At 48.2% G+C, this 20034-nt stretch overlaps 1 protein-coding gene across 1 annotated transcript; it reads left to right on the forward strand.

Moving 5' to 3' along the window:
* The first annotated feature begins 1856 nt into the window (after positions 1-1856).
* Positions 1857-18491, forward strand: LOC125438287. The gene is made up of 9 exons (XM_048506629.1): positions 1857-1949; positions 2640-2778; positions 7030-7163; positions 8003-8085; positions 10143-10219; positions 13745-13828; positions 14854-14966; positions 15049-15199; positions 17686-18491. Exons 1-9 carry the CDS (start codon positions 1857-1859, stop codon positions 17796-17798), a joined length of 987 nt encoding a protein of 328 aa, XP_048362586.1. The 3' UTR covers positions 17799-18491.
* The last annotated feature ends 1543 nt before the right edge of the window (positions 18492-20034 follow it).

Genomic DNA, 20034 nt, shown 5'->3' on the forward strand with positions numbered 1-20034 from the left:
TAATTTATATTCTATCTTAAACCTTTGTATTTGTGTGCCTTTTATCTCAGGTTTTTTTATTGTGTTATGATAATTGCTATGCCAAATAAAGGCTTATTATTATAATAGAATCAACCCATTCATTGTCCCCAGCCGGGAAATGGGTCCAAGCGATCAAATACTGTAGCCGTCCACGATGCACCCGGGAATCTAACACCTTTTTCACCTTGTGTTGAAACTCGCCCCTCACCACAACAGGTGAGGGGCGAGGGTGCCAGTCATGCGGGGGGAGGCGCCTTCTTGAGGAGGCTGCAATGAAAAACAGGATGTACAGACTTCAAGTTTTTAGGCAACTGTAACTCGGCTGTCACATCATTAATCACTCTGAGCACCTGAAAAGGTCCAATATATTTTTCCCAGTTTCCTAGACCCCTGCAGGCCCCGCAAGTTCTTGGTGGACATATACATCCAATCCCCTACCGCAAGAGTGAACGGCTGCCATTTTTTATCGGCCTGCCACTTGTAACCCTGCTTAGCCTTCTCCAGGGCTAACTGCATTGGGCCCCACGCTTGCCGGATGATCTTCACCCATTCCTGCAGTTCCATGGGCCCCTGCTGGACCTCCCCCAGGAAAGGAAACGGCTTAGCCAACTGTCCCGAAACAACCTCAAAGGGTTTTTTCCCGTACTGCTATGCACCGCGTTGTTGTAGGCAAACTCAGCGAAAGGCAGAAGGTCAACCCAATTGTCCTGATGGAAATTAATGTAGCACTGTAAATATTGTTCAAGTGTCATGTTCGTACATTCGCTCTGACCATCGGTTGCTCCATGAAACGCCGAGGAAAGAGCCTGTTCGGTGCCCGCACCTTCAGAAAGTGCCACCAGAACTGCGAAATAAACTGCCACGATCCGATACGATCTTATCAGGGGCAGCGTGTAGCTGGTAGACTTGGGTCACAAACAGATGAGCCAACTTGCTCGCTATCGGCAGCAATGTGCAAGGGACGAAGTGCGCCTGCTTTGAAAACAAGTCCATGACCATCCAGATCACCGACTTCCCTCTGCTGGAAGGGAGATCGGTAATGAAATTCATAGAGATCACCTTCCAGGGTGTGGAGGGTGCTGGCAGGGGCTGGAGGAGGCCAGACACCTTCCCTTGTGCCCTCTTGGCCATTGCACATGTGGGGCAACCTTTAACATTGAACAGGACCCAAGATAGTGCCCACGACGGAGCTCGACAGCGGAGCTCTGTTTCAATAGTTTTAAAAAACCCTCCCAGTTTTATCCCAAAGAGATTGTTTTTACCCACTTTTGGCCGTATATTCTGGGAGGGCAATAGCAATAACAAGAACGGAGAATACCAGGAGCACAGGAGAAACAACAATTAGACGCGAAACGAAACGTAGGTATGAGAAACCTGATTTCTTCCGGCTTCCTCGCTGTTTGCCTCCTTCGCCCGCCGGCTGTAGCCCTGGGTGTCCCCATAGTATCGGCTCCCTTCAAGCAAATTTGGCGAGTTGAGGGAGGGGACGGAGCAGCCCGGAATATCCCGGCAGAGACGGGGCTGGGGTCGGTGGCCGAGACCCCTCCCTCCATTCCCAAGCATGAGCTGGGGCCTGGCTGAGGCTGTGGTGGACGAGCTGGGAGCCCTGCGATCAAGAGCCAAGAGTTACGTGGCCCAGAAAGGGGATGGACCAACCCGAAGTATTTCAGCAGAGGTGATGCTGGGGTTGGTGGCAGAGACCCCCCCTTATTCTTGGGCACAAGCTGGGGCCTGGCTGAGGCTGCGGTGGACGGGTTGGGAGTCTTGCGGCGTGGGACGGCGGTGAGCCGGACAGGCCGCATCTGAAGAGGCACATTCTGACTGTGGGGCAGCGTATGTTGGATCTGTTGGGGGTAGCCAGTGGCAGCAGCCCCCTGACGGTTGCCCTAGCCCACTCGTCATTGCCCACGCTATTGATCCTGCTGGAGGTTTGGGAACTGGTGGCAGCAGCTCCCTTATTGCGCTGTGAATGTAAACTAGTGCCCTCTCCTGGTTTTGCATGGACATTGACACTGTCATTGGAGTGCCTGGATATCATCATATATACCACCTTTTATGCACTGATAGCTCCCACACTATACACATACCATCTACGGCCCACTGGTGAGAGCACTGGGCAGTTACGTAGTGACAATCTTTGGACCCTGTATTTTTCCTTCCCACCTGATTAATTGATTGTTTTACCTATAACTTAATCGATAGCTGCTACTGAAATTCATTAGCTGTTATAGTTAGTGGTTAGAGTTATAGTAGGTTAGTTATTAGAGTAGTGGGTAGTTGGTTGTCTAATAGACTGTAAGGAGTAAGGGTAGTTAGTTTGCTCAGCCTGCTTATAGTAGTGTAGTATTAGTTAGTTAGGTTAGTAGGTTTGAGCCCACTTATTGAAGAGGATTTTAGTAGGGCTAGGTTAGGAGATAGAGGGGGGCAGGGGAGGAATGGGGGCACCTTGTTTGGGGCTGGGGATCCCAGTGTTGATGGGATGGGGTAAATATAGCGGTAGGCGGTGGCCATATGATAGACAGTGGATGAGATATGGACATTCACTTTCTGACCTCCGACCTATCCCTAGGAATGAGGATGGTTGGGTTCAGGGACACCCTGCTTCATCCGTGGTGTAGATTAATGCCAGGTCCATAAAGAATAAGACCACAGTACTCCGGGATTTTCACGGAGATCTGCAAATGGATCTGGCTTGTGTCACTGAGACCTGGGTGCGTGAGGGGGAGATGGTCGCCTTGGGCGAGACCACGCCACCAGGTTTTGCGTGTCTCCACCAGTCACGAACACAGGGCCGGGGTGGTGGTGTGGCAATGTTCATCCGTAATTCCATTTCCTTTAGGGCTGTCCCTGTCCCAGAGATCACCGGCATGGAGTGTGTTGGCCTGGAGTGGTTGGCCACGGAGAGGTTGGCAGTTCTTCTGGTGTACTGGTCGCCTAGCGCACCAGGGGACAGCCTCCTGTGGCTCCTGGAGGTGGTGGCCGACTGGGCGTTGAGGTTCCCCAGGCTTATCATCTTGGGTGATTTCAATGTCCATGTCGACACCGCCTCATGTACGGCAGCTGCGAACCTGGTGTTATCCATGGTGACGCTGGGCCTCTCCTTAATAAGATCTGGCCCCACCCATGAGGCCGGTCACATGCTGGATTTGGTCTTTGGGTCGGGGGTTAATCTGGTCGTATCCTCTGTTGATAGACTGCCATGGTCCGACCACTATGCCCTGAAGGTTCGGATGGACATGCCACACTACTGATTTATGCCCGCCCACGGAGACTTATGGATCCACTTGGTTTCCTGAATGCTCTGCGGGATCCTGAACCCACCAGCACGTTCGATGAGCAGGTGGAGGATTGGAACTCCCAACTCTCCGATGTCATTGAGGCTGTTGCCCCCCCAATGTCCTCTGCGCCCCCGTTCAATGCAGGCTCCATGGTATACGGAGGAGCTGCGCCATATGAAACAGGTGCTCAGACGTCAAGAGCGAGTGTGGAGGAAATCTCATGACGAAGGTGCGTGAGCATCCTATAGGACGTTTATGAGATGGCGACGAGGGAGGCGAAGAGGGTTTTCTCCTCCTCTCTCGCATCTGCTAGCTCTCACCTGGCACAATTGTTCCGTATAATTCGATCTTTGACCTCTTTATCAGAGGGCTCTACAAATTCTCAATTGGCTATTAGCCGTGAGGCATTTATGAGCTTTTTTGCAGATAAAGTCGCATCGCTCCGCCAGGACCTTCCCGCCACTTTGACTACAATTAGTGAACTGGAGGCTCCCTTGCCATCTTCTGGTCCTTGTTTGACCCAGTTTTCCCTGCTCTCTGAAGTCGCTGTTGACAGGGCCTTGGCTGCTGTTAGACCTACTACCTGTCCTCTGGATCTGTGCCCTTCCTGGCTTATTAAAACCTGCCGGGCGGAGCTACAACCCCACCTGTTGAAGATTATCAATCTCTTGAGCAAGGAGTCTTTCTGGGTGGGTTGAAGGAGGCAGTGGTCTGCCCAGTCTTGAAAAGACCATCATTAGATCCCGGAGATCTGGCCAATTACTGCCCTGTCTCGAATCTTTCATTTCTGGGGAAGGTAATTGAGAGAGTGGTGTTGGAGAAGCTTCAAGGCTTTCTGGATGACACATCGGCTTTCGATCCCTTCCAGTCTGGCTTCCGTGCTGGGCATGGGACGGAGACGGTTCTCGTCGCTGTCACAGATCCGCTACATATGCAACTTGACCGAGGCGGATTGGCCCTGCTGGTATTATTAGATCTTACCGCAGCATTTGATGTGGTCGACCACAATTTTTTGGCCCACCGCCTGGCCGCTTCTGGGATCCGGGGCAGTGTCCTTCAGTGGATTGTCTCATTTCTCCGGGGGCAAAGTCAGCAAGTGTGGTGTGGGGAGGTGCCTGCTTCATTGCGGCATGCCTCCCGGAGGTGCCTGCTTCATTGCGGCATGCCTCAGGGGGCACTGCTGTCCCCACTGTTATTTAATATCTACATGCGACCCCTTGCTCAGTTGGTACGGAGCTTTGGGCTGATCTGTCATCAGTATGCTGATGACACTCAGCTCATTCTGTTGATGGAGGGGGGAGCTGTCGCCTCCCCTGCGGCTCTACAGCATTGTTTGGAGGCGGTCGCTGGTTGGTTACAGCAGAGCAGGTTAAAACTTAATCCATTGAAGACGGAGATCCTTTGGCATGGTCGTGAGGGAGAGGTTGGGAATTTCCAATCACCGGTGTGGGAGCGGGTCCCATTGGCACTGACCTCCTCCGTTTGCAGCCTGGGGGTCCACCTGGATTCGTCTCTCTCAATGGAGACCCAGGTGGCCCATAACCCAGGTGGCGTTCTTTCATCTCTGTCAGGCCTGACGGTTGGCTCCCTTCCTCTCCAACACAGACCTAGCCACTGTGATCCATGCAACAGTCACCTCCAGGCTAGACTATTGTAACTCGCTCTGCATGGGCCTTCCCTTGTGTTTGATCCAGAAACTGAAACTGGTCCAGCATGCGGCGGGGGGCGCCTTCCGTGATCATATTCAAACTGTGTTGCGCCGCATGCATTGGCTTCCAGCTCTAATCTCAATCGCCTCAAGGGTGTTGACCTTGCTGTCTTTACGCATTCGGGGACCCCGCTGCACTTTGGGACCACACCCCATATGTCTCCGGTTCAACCTCTGCGTTAGTAAAAGATTATATATTTTTGTTGCTTGTTATACATTAGCTATATATACAGATAAGGTATTAGTGGAACTAATTTTTTAAAAAAAATATAGGAACAATAACAACATATTGGTAAGCTGGTATAGAAGCAAATGGACTTGGTCAGTTAGAAATATGCATATGGGATGGGAACCATACAATTCTTTATTCTGATCTTTTAAATTAAATGTCATTGTATGGATTATTAATGGTTATTTTATGGGGGATGGAGGTTCACCCTTGTATTTCATATCTGCTTTTTTTATCTATGTAGGGTGGCTGGTACATGTGGTATCTTCTGTCAATGTTGTATAAAACATTATTTTAAAAAAGTGATAATCTTATAAAAGCCACAATATGATTTTCTTCAATAGCACCAAAGAAGTGAGTCTCTGACTCATGATATATCTTCATGCTGGGAATAAATTTTGTCATCCAAGATAGATACGCTTTGTCTTCTTTTAGATTCTTGCAGTATTGGTGATAAGAACTGAGATAAGATCTTCCAATAATGCAGTCTGTAATGATCAAATGGGTAGTAATTTTAATGACCAGTTTCTTTTGAGGGAAGAGATGTAATATTATACATTGATAAATGAAGGCCTCCCTCCCCAACCTGTTTTGTTAATTCTTTTAAGATGGAGTTAAGAATGAATCAAAGATCTAAAGAAAATCATTATGTTACATAATATGAAGTACTGTCAATTAGCTTCTGTTGATGGTCATATTTGATTATTGTATTTCCAATCATCCACCCTATGTGGTAAACTTTTAACAAGGTTTTTATCATAATTGTCACCAACAAATCCCATTCAACTTGCTCAATTGAATTTACCTAACCTTTTATCTCCCAAAATAATTACATCTCATATTCAATTAAATGGATGGCTAGTAGATCTCAAAGGAAATACTTCTTTATTTTTCTCCACAGGTATTTGAATGTGGAATTCACTGTTAGAGGATGTAAGGATGGACACACGCTTCAAAAGGGAATTAGACAGATGCATGGAGGATAGATCCCTCTGATACTACTAGCCATCACTAATGGCACAGTCGGAGAGAGGAAACTTCTAAATACCAATGCCAGGAGGCAACACTTGGGCCTTGACCTCTATGCTCCAGAATACCTTGTTGCCCACTGTGTAAGGCAGGAACGCTGGACTGGATCGGCTGCTGGTCTGATTCAGCAGGGCTCCATTTATGGACTTATCTAGGAAAATGAAAATATCAAAGTCACGGTATGTTTGGTATGTAGAAGAAATTGACAGTATTGCTTTGGGCCTCCCATCCAATCTATTGTCTTCGAGGTAAATCAGAATGCAAAACTGTTCAAAGTGTCCCGTCCAGGTTGGCATCTCTGACTATGAGGATCTTTGAGCAACAGCAAGGTCAGAATGGCATAAAATGAACTGAAATTGAAATGAGTGGGCAGTTGCATGGAACCACAAGACGGCAATTTTGTCAAGGCAATAGAGCAAAACAATGTGTGTGGGGGCTAATAATGTTTACTCATGAGAGCCACATGACAGGAAGTTGTGTCTAGTGAGCAATTTTTGGCTACTCTGTCTTGGATGCAAAAGGCAAAAGATATCCCTCCCCATAAGGAGAAACAGCAGAACTTTCCCACCCAGTTTTGTTAAAGGAGGAGGCATGAAATCGATGAGTTTCAATCGAGGAAAAAGGCCCTCACCTCCTGCCTCCTCCTCCTGGGAATGGTTTGGATCACCAGGGGATGCTCCTACTGACCTTGCTAGGGTTTGTGATAGTTGTGTCATCCTGTTTGACAGCTGTCTCTCTTTACCATGTTATTGCATTAAAAGCAGAACTTGCCCTTCTGAGCAGCAAACTGAATTGCAGGGTTCAGACAAGGACCTCATTTCCCATGTCGCTGGAGCCTCTGGACAAGATCCAGGAGCCCGGAGACCCCCTGGAGGTGGCTGAATCAACTTCTCGCCAGGTGAGTTGTTTTTCTGATTAAAATTTTACCAGTACCTTAAACAAGTTTTCTTTAAACAAAGAAAAACCACACAAAAAGTGCATTTTCCACAAGGACTCCCAGTTTCGTCAGCACCGAGTATGTTATTAAAAAGAAAATATTACCATTAGCTGTTTCATGACATCAGTAAAATTGGATCTGTAAAGTTATTACTAAGAAAAGTCTTACCTTTCTCAACTGGATCTTATTTTAAATGTCCCTAATCTGCTAGACCACTAATCATCAATTTATTTTTTCTGTTTTGTCCAAATAATCTATCAAGGGTTTCCAATTGTTCTAAAATTTAAGTAAATTCTTTTCTTTGAGTAACAAAGTGAATTCAGCCATCTCTGTGAACTCTGATAACCTTCACCCACCATTCTTCAATTGTAGGTATAGTTGAAGTTGCCATTTCGATGCATAAAGTATTCTTGTTGCTGCTGTCACATGTAAACACAAAGTTCCATATTTTGTTTCCAGAAGTCCCAACAGATAAATCCCGGGTTTCATTTGAAATCTGCTGAGTTATTGCATGTATTGACCTCCAGAATTGCTTCGCTTTCCCACAAGCTCATCATGAACAAAACATCCCTTCTTGATGCTCACATTTCCAACACTGACTCAACACTTATTTCATACCCCTTTGCCAGTTGTTCTGGTGCTCTACACTAACGGCACATCGTCTTGTGCAAGTTCTCTTTCAGACTGGAGCTTAGCAAGAGCTTCCCCCTTTGCCCCCTTCCTGAGGCTTCCAGGAACTGGTTTCTTTTATCTGGGATTACATGAACCGCTTGTAATTGTCTGCCTGTGTTGTTGGCCAGGGAATCTTGTCTGGATTGCGTAAAAGTAGTCAAGACAATGGAGTAGAAACAGAAGGGAAAAGATTCACACTGCCAGCAAGCAGGTGAGTGAAGAGATTTGAATCAGTACAGAGAAGGATGCAAAGAGGATTATTGTTATTATTTTTATCACTTTGCCATCAAATCTCACCCACAGGGTTTTTGAGGAATGTTGAAAGGTGAGCTCTGTCTTACCCACCTTCTTCATAATCATACCCTGGTATTTTGGCATCTCCCATCCAAATACTGGGGTTGGGGAATCAAGGTTGAGGATGGCACAGAAATGCCCCTTGGTTGCCTGAGATGACTTCTTATTGAGGGGAACACTCACCTGTTGATTCTGCTTGATCTCCTCAGTGGCTTTTGACACCATAATCCAGGTATTTGCTGGACTGGAGTTGGAAAGCACTGTGTTATAGTGGTTTTCCTCCTACCTTCAGGATCAGTTCCAGAAGACAGCATTGGGGAATTCATGTTCACAGTCATGGGAGCTCCCTCAGGGTCATTCCCCAGGGTCTAGCCCTGTCTCTTACATTATTCAGACATCTACATGAAGACACTGAATGAGGTCATCATGGTATTTGGAGTCAAGTGTCATCAATATGCAGATGACACCCAGCTCTATCTCTCTATTTCATCAGAGTCAGGAGAGGCACTCATGGACGTAGGTAAGGAGGGGAGTTCTCGGGTTTGAACCCCCCCATTCATGTCCGAAGTCTCACTGTCATGTATTTTAAAACATTTTAGTGCTTTTTTTCTGTTTTTGGTCTGCAGGGGCACATTGTTTGGGCTAGCAGCACCAAACTTTGTGGGATTACTTGGGACTCTGCTGATGATACCACCCAGGTTTGGTGAGTTCAGGGGAGTCCAAAGCCAGGACTCCAAGTTGGGTGCCTCATCCCCCATTGTTTCCAATGGGAGCTAATAGAAATGGGGCTACACACTCTTTGAGGGGTTCATGAACTAATTCGCCAAACCTGGGAGGTATAATCAGGAGAGTCTCTTTATTGATACCAAATCTTTGCGGAGCTATCCAGGGAGTCCAGCTGCTGGACTCCCAGTTGGGTGTTCCCCATCCCCATTGTTTCCAATGGGAGCTAATAGATGGGGGCTACATTTTTTGAGGGACCATAACTTTGGACCCTGAACCAAACTTCACCAGTTCCGGGTGGTATCATTAGGAGAGACTCTAAAGATACCTGAAAGTTTGGTGCTTCTAGTTTAACAATTGCACCCTGACAGTGGCAATTCCCATTTCTAGATTCTCCTTTTAAATCCACCCCTTCTCGCATGGCTTTTAAAGGGAGAATCTGAGGTCCCCAGTTTAGAAGAAGAAGTTTGATTTATATCCCCCCCTTCTTCCTGTAGGAGACCCAAAGGGGCTTACAACTTCCCTGCCCTCCCCCACAAACAAACACCCTCTGAGGTGGTGGGCCGAGAGTCTCAAAAAGCTGTGACTAGCCAGCCCAAGGTCACCCAGCTGGCATGTGTGGGAGTGCACAGGCTTAATCTGAATTTCAGATAGCCTCCACAAGCCCAAGTGGCAGAGCAGGGAATCAAACCCGGGTTCCTCCAGATTAGAATGCACCTGCTCTTAACCACTACATTGAAAGTGAGGCTGTTTCAGGGTGGGATAATTCACTAAAACAGCATCACTTCTCAATGTTGTTTATCCAGGGGACCCCATTCCCTTTAAGGTGGATTTAAAAAGGAGAATTTGGGCTCTAGTTTAAACACCATTGAAAGTGATGCTGTTTGGGGGTGGATTCCAGCATCACAGCAGCTGCCTGGGGGGGGGGGGGGGGGGGCGCAAGACTCAGATTTTGCACCAGGCTCCATTTTCCCTCTATGCCTCTGCCCAGAGGGGAGGGGCAGGGTAGGGCAGGGCAGTAGAGTCTGCCAACCCCGACCTCGGAGAGCTGCTTTATAAGCTTAGCCAGGGTGGGCTTGGGAGGCGGGCCCTAGGGGTGGGAGGGGGGTGGCCCTCCAAACCCGCCTCCCATGTGTTCATACCTACGTCCCTGGAGGCACTCCATGTGCTGGGCCGTTGCATGAAAGCTTATGGGCTGAATGAGGACCCACAAACTGAAGCTGAGAGGTTCTCTGTGTTTTGGGCTCCCAGGTCCATGAGATCACAGGACACCTGGTTCTGGATGAGGCCCCAGAAGAACCCAGAGATCTGGAGAGCCCTGGATCCAGGTGACAGGGTGGCCACAAGGCTCCCTTCCCAGCTCCATCTGGTTTGCCAGCTTTGGCCATAGCATTACATGCTCTGGCAGCCTCTCGTTTGGACAACTGTAATGTGCTCTACATGGGCCTGTGCTTGAAGACAGTCTGGATGTTGGAGCTGGTGCAGTATTCAGCAGTGAGGCTGTTAGCCAGTACATCTGGCCAGACAAGGGACTACGCTGACTCCCAGTGTGCTTCTGGGCCCAATGCAAGGAGTTGATATTAATGTACAAAGCCCAAAGTGGTGTGGGCCCTGCCTACCTGAAAGAGTGTCTGCACCTGTATGTTCAGGTCGACAGCACTGGGGTCACAGGAGGAGGCACTCCTCATGGTCCCCTCCCCTGCCAAGGTGTGGGTGGGAGGGAGGGCAGGGGCATGGAGGGTGGCTTTCTTCTTTAGCCTTCCTGGAAACCTGCTGGTCTGGTGGGCGAGGGTTGGGGTTATTTTAATGCTATTTTTATTGTTGTTTTAATTGTTATATTTCACTTATGACGGTTTAATGGTGGTTTTTTAAATCTGTAAGGTGCCGAGAGATGCTGGTATAAATATTTATAAATAAATAAATAAAAATACAATGTTGGCAATGCACCTGAATGATGCATCAGGGATGAAACAAGAAGTTGATGTTGATCAGAAAAACAATCTGTACTGACCTAGGAAACAAGTTCCATCTGTCTCTATGGTTCGGCCTAAGTCCCTATTTCCTGATGTGTCCCTGCCCAAACCCACGATAGACAAAGAGAATCCCCCCTGCCAGCATGATGCTGGCAGGGGATTATGGGGAACTGTAGTCCATAACATCTGAGGGTCATGATTTGGACACCTCTGCACTCATTGTTTCCCAGTAGTAGCTGCATTTTAAGAGCAATCTAGACTGATCTCCACAGTTTCACCACTGCCTGGGGCAGCAAAGACCCAAGTGAGGGAGAGGTCGAGGTGGCTCAGTGTGGCAGCGCAGATCTGCTTGGTGCATGTAGACGGGCTCTTGCAGGGTTCAATCCCTGGCATCTCCAGTTTAAAAGGATCAGGCCTCTAGATGATGTGACATTCTGAGACAAGACTAATCTGTCTGGCCCAGTCTGAACACGCATGCAATTCAGTTTCCAGGCAGTTGCATGCACTGTAGGTATGTTCATGCAGGGAAGGCCCCCTCCCACTTGTGTGCTGTTGTTGTTTATCTGTTAGGAATTATTCTACCCCAGTCAGCATGTGGCCACCATGCTGGCAGAGGCTGATGGGAATTGTAGTTCCTGAACATCTGGAGAGCCGCAGGTTCCCTACCCCTGGTCTGGACCAAGCATGGGATAAGCACAACTTGCTTGGGGGGATGTGAAATGCCTTGAACCCACCCTGGGGCAAATTCAGGGGACTAGGTCAGCCAAGAAAGAACTCCACAGATGAGTGGGTTCTGCCAGATTAATTGGACTTACAGGAAAGAATTGCAAAGAACAGTCATGAATGCTATGAAAATGAATCTGAGTAGGAAAATGGTCTCTGGCAGATTTCAGCTGGATTATTTGAGCTGACGCTTTTGTAGTCTGAAAAGACTAAAATGAAGGTTCCCCCCCAAGCAGGAACAACGATGAACACGTTTGCGAGACTAGCACAAGGATAAGGAAGAACAAAGGCACATAGATTGTTGAAATGATCGGGTCCATTTCTAAGAGAGTCGAGTGAACCCAAACCTCCTGTTCGTGTTTATGGTGAGAGGGGCAGGGTCAGCTGTCTCCCTCTTTCAGTGGCTTCAGTGAGTCTCTGAGGGCTGGTGGCATGTCGTTTCTATTTGACTACCAAATGCCCTTCCTACGGCATTCCTGGTACCATTATCAGCTCCTCTGTGCTTTTGGCCCCGTTGACGCCAGAGCAGAGTGGTTCTGGCCACCTGCTGCCTGAGAGGCTGGTTCAGTCGCAGAGGTCTCTGTTCTGCCATAACTGCTTGCGTGGTCTGGGGAGGAGGTGGGGCTGATCCTTTGTCTGGAGTAAGAGGTGCCAGAGAGGTGCCAGCTTATGCCTCGCTGTGATTCTGCCCCATGCTGCCATTGTTGCTGTGCCAGCCAGAGCGAGGATGACGTTTCACCAGCATTGGGTGTGGGGCTGCTAGGCTCTGATTGGTTTCAGGGGTGTACTGACTGTGTGGCTCAGCTGACCCTCGTGAGTGTCCTGAGGGAGTCTCAGCCTCAGCCTCTTGGGATTTCTTAGATTAGAAGAAGACGAATGCACTTTGGATTGATATCCCCTTTCTCCTCCTGCAGGAGACCTGGGCTGGACAGTCTCCTTGCCCCTTCCCCCACAACAAACACCTGTGAGGTAGGTGGGGCTGAGAGAGTCTGAGAAGCTGTGACTAGCCCTCCAAGATCACCACCCAGAAGCTGGCGTGTGTGGGAGTGCCCAGGCTAATCTGAATTCCCCAGATAAGCCTCCACAGCTCAGGTGGCAGAGCTGGGAATCAAACCCGGTGTCTCCAGATCAGAGTGCACGTGCTGTTAGCCACTGCTCTTAGCCATTACGCCACTGCTTCTCCTAGAGTCCAGGAATACCTTACAAACAGGATTTTCAGGGTATAAGCTGTACCCAGATGGATAATCAAAGTTCCCTTTGTCAGATATCGATAAGATTTGTTAAACTGCTGCTTTTCACATTTCTTTTGTGACTAGACTCCAGCTGTTGGTGGGACACGACAAGAGTCTTTGAAAGAAATTTTGTTACTCACACTTTACCCTCACTCAGCTTTGTGGCCCTGGTGAAGTGATGTTATTTATCAGTAGCCATCCTCCTTGCCTTATGGAAAGGAAGAGGCCTATACTCCAGTCCTCACTTGATTTACAAGGAGAAACACCTGCTGCCCTGCCTCCCAAACCTCTCCCAGGTGACCCTGGGGAAGGGTCCCTTTTGGGGAAAGCTGGGATGAAATGTGGAGAATATTAGCTCTTCTTTCATGCGGTAATTTCTGGATATTCTGTTGGTTTTGTGGAGGGACTTATTTATGACAGCTGTGACAGTTGAACCCCAGCTTCCTGGGGAAAATGGCAGCTCAAGGGCATCGCAACCCTCTTTGCCTCCTTCCCCTCCCTAGGCTCCAACTGCAGATTTTCAGATACTACCCCTCAGTGCAAACTCCTCGATGCCTCCTGTTGAGTCAAACTGTTACCTCAACTGTTACCCTCCTCCCTCCTGCATGCCACCTCTCCCTCTGTTAGTGTGGGTGGGCTATGTCCAGATGCCGGGTCCTCCTCCCTCCTCCCCTCCCTTCTACATGCTACCTCACTCTCCCTCCTCCCCATGCCACCCTCCCTCCTTCCTCTCCTCATAGGTGGGATGGGCTCATGTCCAGATGCCGGTCCCCCTTGCATGCCACCCTCCCTCCCCCCCCCCCCCCCCCCCCTAGGTGGGGCTAGTCCATGCCGGGTCCCTCCCCCCCCCCCCCCCCTTGCATGTGCGGTAGAGCCTTCTCAGGAACCGAGTCAAATGTTTCTACCTCTTCCTTATAATGTTTCCCCTCTCATTTACAATCTCTCTCTTCAGTCCTACAGCCGTGCCTGCAATTGATGGCTGACAGCAGCAGCAATGTTCAGCAACAAGGTAAACATCTCTGTCTTCTCTCGCCCAAGTCCAGCCACTGACCCCTCCGGCAAGCCAAAGGCCATCCCAGCCCCGTAGTGCCATTTTGGACTATCCTAATTCTGTTCTCACATTATTAATCCCATGCGAAGGCAGGAATCATGGCATATTCGCCTGTTGACATCCCACCCAGAGGAGAGCCCCTGGCTACTGCAAGATGTAATGCTGCTGCCATCAGCTCCATGGAGGGAAGATTTAAGAATATGGAACCGCTCTAAAAGAGTTTGTTCATGGATATGACCACGGTTGGAAACATAATCTCATTCTTTGCTCTGAAAGTCTCCAAATACAATAAGATACGCATGAAATACATGAATTTATTTCTGCAATGTTCTCAGTGGCATGAGTTATAAGATAATCTAACTTCCTGAACAGCTCTGATGTGCTCTTTTGTGAAAAAGAAGTTTGGTTTTGTGAAATTTTGTGAAATTTTATATCGATACTTTTGTGAAATTTTATACTGGAAATTAGTAATTTTAGCAATTTTAACTGTATTTCTTAACCTTGTTTTATTTTAAAACTTTGTCCCGTTTTATATGCCGATAAAGGCGTGTGTGTGTTGACTATCCTAATCTGGATGTGTTGCAGACAAATGTCCCGGGAGTGCTGTCTTAGGGATGCCCAGGCAGGGTTTGGGCTGTGAGCTGACCTGGTTCTTTTTTGTATCATAGTATGCCTGGTTCTGTAGCTTGTGCGCTCAAATACTTTGGGCTTGGGGGGCTTCCAGGTTTTCCAGAAGCTGCACTGAAAGTCAATCTGGAAGCTTGCCAGATTCCAGAATGAATTTTTGGAAACAGCTGTGATGGGAAGAGGGTGTGTGGAGCCACAGGAAGTCGGCACATTCTACTTGTAGCTCTTTAGATCTTGTCTTTCATGCACAAATTATTGGTCTCCAGAAAGTGTACAGGCTGTATTTTTCTTTTGCAAAGCTAGTTGAAAGGGTGTGTGCATTCATCACATTTCATAAGTCATTTGTTCTTTTTTAGATGGTTCAAGTACAGTGCCATGGCTGCTTAGTTTCAAAAGAGGAACAGCCCTGCAAGAACAAGGGAATAAAATCCTGGTCAGAGAGACTGGCTACTTCTTTGTATATGGGCAGGTAAAACAACAATCCGAACAGATTTTCTTAAAGTTGCCTAAAGTCTCCATAGGATTGTGAAGAGTCCCTCTTTCAACTTTAGGTTTTATACAGGGATGAGCTGTTTGTGATGGGCCACTTGATCCAGAGGAAGAAAGCCCACGTGGTCGGCAGTGACCTCAGCTTGGTGACATTATTTCGTTGCATCCAAAACATGCCTCCGACCAACCCAAACAACTCTTGCTACACTGCTGGTAAATATAGCATTTGTCAGATCCCCACTGACAGGACGGTGTGGAAGGAATGCGTGTGGGTCGAAGGGGACGCTTGGAAATCACACTCTTTGATACGCTTATGTGTGTAGATCGGCCTGTTTTAAATCACACTTTTATATATTGATCACTGAATTTCAGCCCTGATCCTGATGGTCCAGGTTAGCCTGATCTTTATTTATTTATTTTTTATTTATCAGTCTTATATACCGCCCAATCCCCGAAGGGCTCTTGTCAGATCTCAGAAGATAAGCAGGGTCAGCCCAGGTTAGGACTTGGATAGGTGACCACCAAGGAGTGCAAGGGCTCCTATTGCAGCAAAGGAAGGCAACCTGTGTTCGTCCCTTGGCTTGAAAGCCCTGCTGGGTCACCATAAGTCGGCGCCCACACGTGCACACCCATTTCAGTCTATTTCATCCAAACAGTCCTGACATTCTTTGTCTTGACTTGTCTTGACCTGTGGTAATTGCTCGTGGAGGCCTATTGGCTACACAGAGTTGGAAACACAATGAGCACCATGAGTTGGATAGGGCATAAAGGTTTTCCGTGTGCAAGGGATCCTGATTTTTGTTCAGATTTCCCCCTAGGGTTGCCAGCCTCCAGGTGGCGCCTGGATATCTCCTGGAATGACAAGAAATATTCAGACTACAGATTTTACTTCTGCTGCAGAAAATAGCTGCTTTTGAAGAAGAATAGTAGTAGTAGTAGTAGTAGTAGTAGTAGTAGTAGTACCCTGTTTCCCCGAATATAAGACATCCCCGGAAAATAAGACGCAGTAGAGGTTTTGCTGAAGTGTGAAATATAAGGCATCCCCCAAAAGTAAGACGTAGCCAAGTTTTTGTTTGGAAGCATGCCCGACGGACAGAACACAGAAAAATAAGACATCCCCTGAAAATAAGACATAGCGCATCTTTGGGAGCAAAAATTAATATAAGACACTGTCTTATATTCAGGGAAACATGGTAGTAGTAGTTTGGATTTATCTTTCTCTCCAATAAAGAGACTCAAGGTGGCTTACAAGCTTCTTTCCCTTCCTCTCCCCACAACAGACACCTTGTGAGGTAGGTACAGCTGAGAGAGTCTTGAGAGAACTGTGACTAGCCCAAGGTCACCCAGCAGTAATGTAGGAGTGTGGAAACACATCTGGTTCACCAGATAAGCCTCTGTCACTCAGGTGGAGGAATGGGGAATCAAACCCGGTTCTCCAGATTAGAATCCACCTGCTCTTAACCGCTACACCACACTGGGTGGACTGTATGGGATTGTACCCCACGGAGGTTCCACCTTCCCTAGACTCCATCCTCAAATCTCAAGGGACTTCTCAACCCTGAGTTGGTAACCCTATCCCCCTTCCAATCCCCCTTCCAGCTGTCTGGAATGGGATTCCCCATGCTCTCCCAGATTAGCCTATCAGCGGGCATTTTGGGCTGCCCCTTGGCCGAGGGGGGCAGAAAAGTCAAGCTTCCACTGATGGAAATCCTCTGATGAAATCTCTGGAGGTATCCAAACCATCCACACCTTGGAAGTGTGTTGCAATGGAATAGTCATTCTCAAGGTGCTTGTGGTTGTGTCCCAGTGAGGCCAAAGTACATCAGTAAACATCTGGTCTTTGGAACTGGAGAGGAGGGGAGCAGAAGCCTTTTACCCATACCCAGATGAGTGTCTGAACCCAGCCTGGTTCTTGCCTTTGATGATGGGCCTGTGTCCCTGACCGTGTCCTCCTGAACACTGCTGGTATCCCTCAAGCCCCACCTAGAGGCCACCCCCCGTGGATATGTGGTGGAAAGGGCTGTCCAGTTGCAGCTGACTTGTGGTGACCCCTCAGGGCCTTCAAGGCCAGCCAGGTGGTGCAGAGCAGCAGTGTCATCGAGGGAAATGTGTCTGATTTCCCACTCTGCCATGTGAGCGGTGGACCAGGTTCATTCCCCACCCCTCCACATGAAGCCTGCTGAATGACCTTGGGCTAGCCATAGTTCTTTCCAAACTCTCTCAGCCCCACCTGCCTCACAAGGTGTCTGTTGTGGGGAGGAGAAGGGAAAGGAGCTTGTCAGCTACTTTGAGACTCCTTCAAGACAGAGAAACATGGGGTATTAAAACCAAATATCCTCCTCCTCCTCCTTCAGAGGTGGTTTGCCACTACCTGCCTCTGCATGGACTGAGAGAGTTCTGAGTGACCTGTGGCTGGCCCACGGTCACCCGGCAGGCTTTATGGGGAGGAGTGCGGGAATCGAACCTGGTTCTCTAGAGTACAGTGTGCACCTCTTCACCACTGCGCTGGGCTGGTTCTCAGTCTGAAATACGAAGATTTGCATTAAATTGGTTCTGTTTTTCTCTGAATGTTGTACTGGCCGTGCAAATGGCAGAACCAGATCAAGGGATAACTGTTATGCCTTGTAAGTTACTTCTGTTTGACTGGATTTCTATACGTGAGTCTTGCCATTATACAAGGTATTTGGATCTCTTGGCAGGCATTGCGAGGTTAGAAGAAGGAGATGAGCTTCAACTGACCATTCCCCGGAGCGGAGCCAAAATAGCCTTGGATGGAGATGCCACCTTTTTTGGGGCTGTCAGACTTCTGTGATGCTCTCCCACGATGACTTCCCAGCTTCTTCTGGTGCTCAGAACGACCCAAAAGATACAGCTTCGGGGCTGCTGGTTTTTCAGCGGGTTGATACTTTTCAGCTTGGTTGGCCCGGGCTAGATCTCGTCAGCTCTTGGAGGCTCAGCAGGGTTAGCCGCGGTGAACACTTGGACGGCAGATGACCCAGCGAGTCCAGGGTTGCTTTGCAGGGGCAGGAAATGGCAAACCACCTCTGTTCATCTCTCGCCTTGGAAACTCTGTGGGGTCACAATAGATTGGCTGTGACCTGGCTGTGCTTCTCACCACCTCTTTCTGCTTAGTTAACTTATTCAAAACAGGAAACCCAACACATGTACTAATAATACACCATCCTCATGTAGAGTACCAGAAATGAAACTAGTCTGGGGAAGATATAAATAGTAGCTGTTCTTGGTAAAGGGGTATCAGTTCTTCAGAAGTGTCCACGTGGGGCAAAAGTAATTGTGCGGAGGTGCAATTAGCATATGCTTGGAATAGGCGTATTTGTTCATGAGTGACTTTGTTCCTGTGGGATGCACAAATAGCTATAGGTAGGATCTCAAGTATTTTATATTTTATTTTAATAGAAAATCAGGAGCTGAAGACTGTTACATTTAAAATGTCGGTAATCTTTGCTAATGCACTTGCAGGTAAATATTAAATTTTGGAAGAAGACAAATGATTCTTTCATGCCCCGAGCTGAGAATGTCTCTATTTTACTTCAATACCAATTAATTTGTGTGCCTGTGTGTGTTTTCAAACAGACTGCTTGACCTCTCCTGTGAACAAATTCTCAATTTAAATAAGTTCCTCTTTCTACTTAGGTCTAAATTAAAACTGAATCGGCCACGAAGCTTATCCCAGGAAATCAGAGATTTGGAAGGAACAAGAAGATGATCAGTGGTTGAGTATCTGCTTGGCATGCAGAAGATCCAAGTTCAATCCCTGCCACCCCCAGTTAATAGGACAAGGCAAGAGTGGGTGATGGGGCAGACCCCTCGGACAGCCACTGTTCATCCGACTAGGCAGCGCCGGCCCTGGTGGCTGAGGGATCTGGCTTAGTGCAAGGGAACTTCACATGGAGCGGCCACTTTCTCAGATTCTGGGATTTCCAGAGGTTTTTCTGCCCACTGGTATTCCATTCCTCTCAAGGGCTGCTGGATTTGAGGGGCATTTACTGATTGTGTGCAATATGGAGGGTGGTGTCCAAAGACAGGACAAAGCAAGATGGAGGAATTCCTCTCCTCTTGGGTGAGCGTGGAGGTTTTAATTCTGTGGCGCAACTCAGGGATTCGGGATCCAGTAGAGCCTTCCAGGCCTCTGAAACCCACTGGCCGATGGCCGTGCCCTGACACTAACGTAGAACAACACCCCTACAATGCTGAGTGTACCCCTGATTGAGAATAACCGTTTAAAACAGGTACAGATTACGACAGTGTTAAGTATCTTCTGTGGAACTGTACTGTGCTACTCAGAGTGCTGTTTCTTGCTTGGCACCGGGGGGCTCAAAGTCCTGTGCTGTCCCGCTCACCTCGGGGTCAAACGATCATAGGCAAGAAACAGTACTCTGAATAGCATAGTAGTACAGTTAAATGGAGCATACTTGACCATGTTGGGATGTGTCCCTTTTCCTTCTTACAAGCTCTTTACCTCATCTGCATAAGTGAGCTAGGATGGGCCTTTTCAGTGGTAACCCCTCACTTACAGAATGTCCTTTCTGGAGTAGTCGTGGTTAAGAGCAGTGGTGTAGCGCCCACAGGGCCAGGAAGGCACAATGCCCTGGGCAGGCGCCTGTGCAGGGGCATGGTGGGGGCGTTCAAGGGACATTCCAGGGTGGGGGCGGGCAGCAATGTGGCAGGGTGCATGCATGCTCCGGGTGCAGTTCCCCCTTGCTCCACCCCTGATTAAGAGCAGGTGCACTCTAATATGGAGAACCAGGTTTGATTCCCCTTCTCTGCCTGCCTGAGCTGTAGAGGCTTATCTGGGGAACTAGATTAGCCTGTGCACTCCAACAACACACGCCAGCTGGGTGACCTTTTAAGAATAAGAGGTCTTCTAGAGTTCTCTCAGCCCCACCCACCTCACAGAGTCAAGTGGTGAGGGAAAGGAGAAAGTTCTTTGGGGAGTCTCCTTACAGGAGAGAAAGGGGTGTGTATATAAATCCAAACTCCTCCTCCTCCTCTATTCTTCTTCCCTTAAGGACACCTGACATTACCCA

The sequence above is a fragment of the Sphaerodactylus townsendi genome, linkage group LG01 (genome assembly GCF_021028975.2).
Source record: "Sphaerodactylus townsendi isolate TG3544 linkage group LG01, MPM_Stown_v2.3, whole genome shotgun sequence".
Classification (NCBI taxonomy): Eukaryota; Metazoa; Chordata; class Lepidosauria; order Squamata; family Sphaerodactylidae; genus Sphaerodactylus; species Sphaerodactylus townsendi.

What these genes read in the sequence shown, in the direction of transcription:
- LOC125438287 (XM_048506629.1), top strand. Translation starts at nt 1,857, where the DNA reads ATGTTGGATCTGTTGGGGGTAGCCAGTGGCAGCAGCCCCCTGACGGTT. An exon ending in CGCTATTGATCCTGCTGGAG is followed by an intron (nt 1,950 to 2,639) that starts GTTTGGGAACTG and finishes TCCGTGGTGTAG; the next exon opens with ATTAATGCCAGGTCCATAAA. An exon ending in CAACTCTTGCTACACTGCTG is followed by an intron (nt 15,200 to 17,685) that starts GTAAATATAGCA and finishes ATCTCTTGGCAG; the next exon opens with GCATTGCGAGGTTAGAAGAA.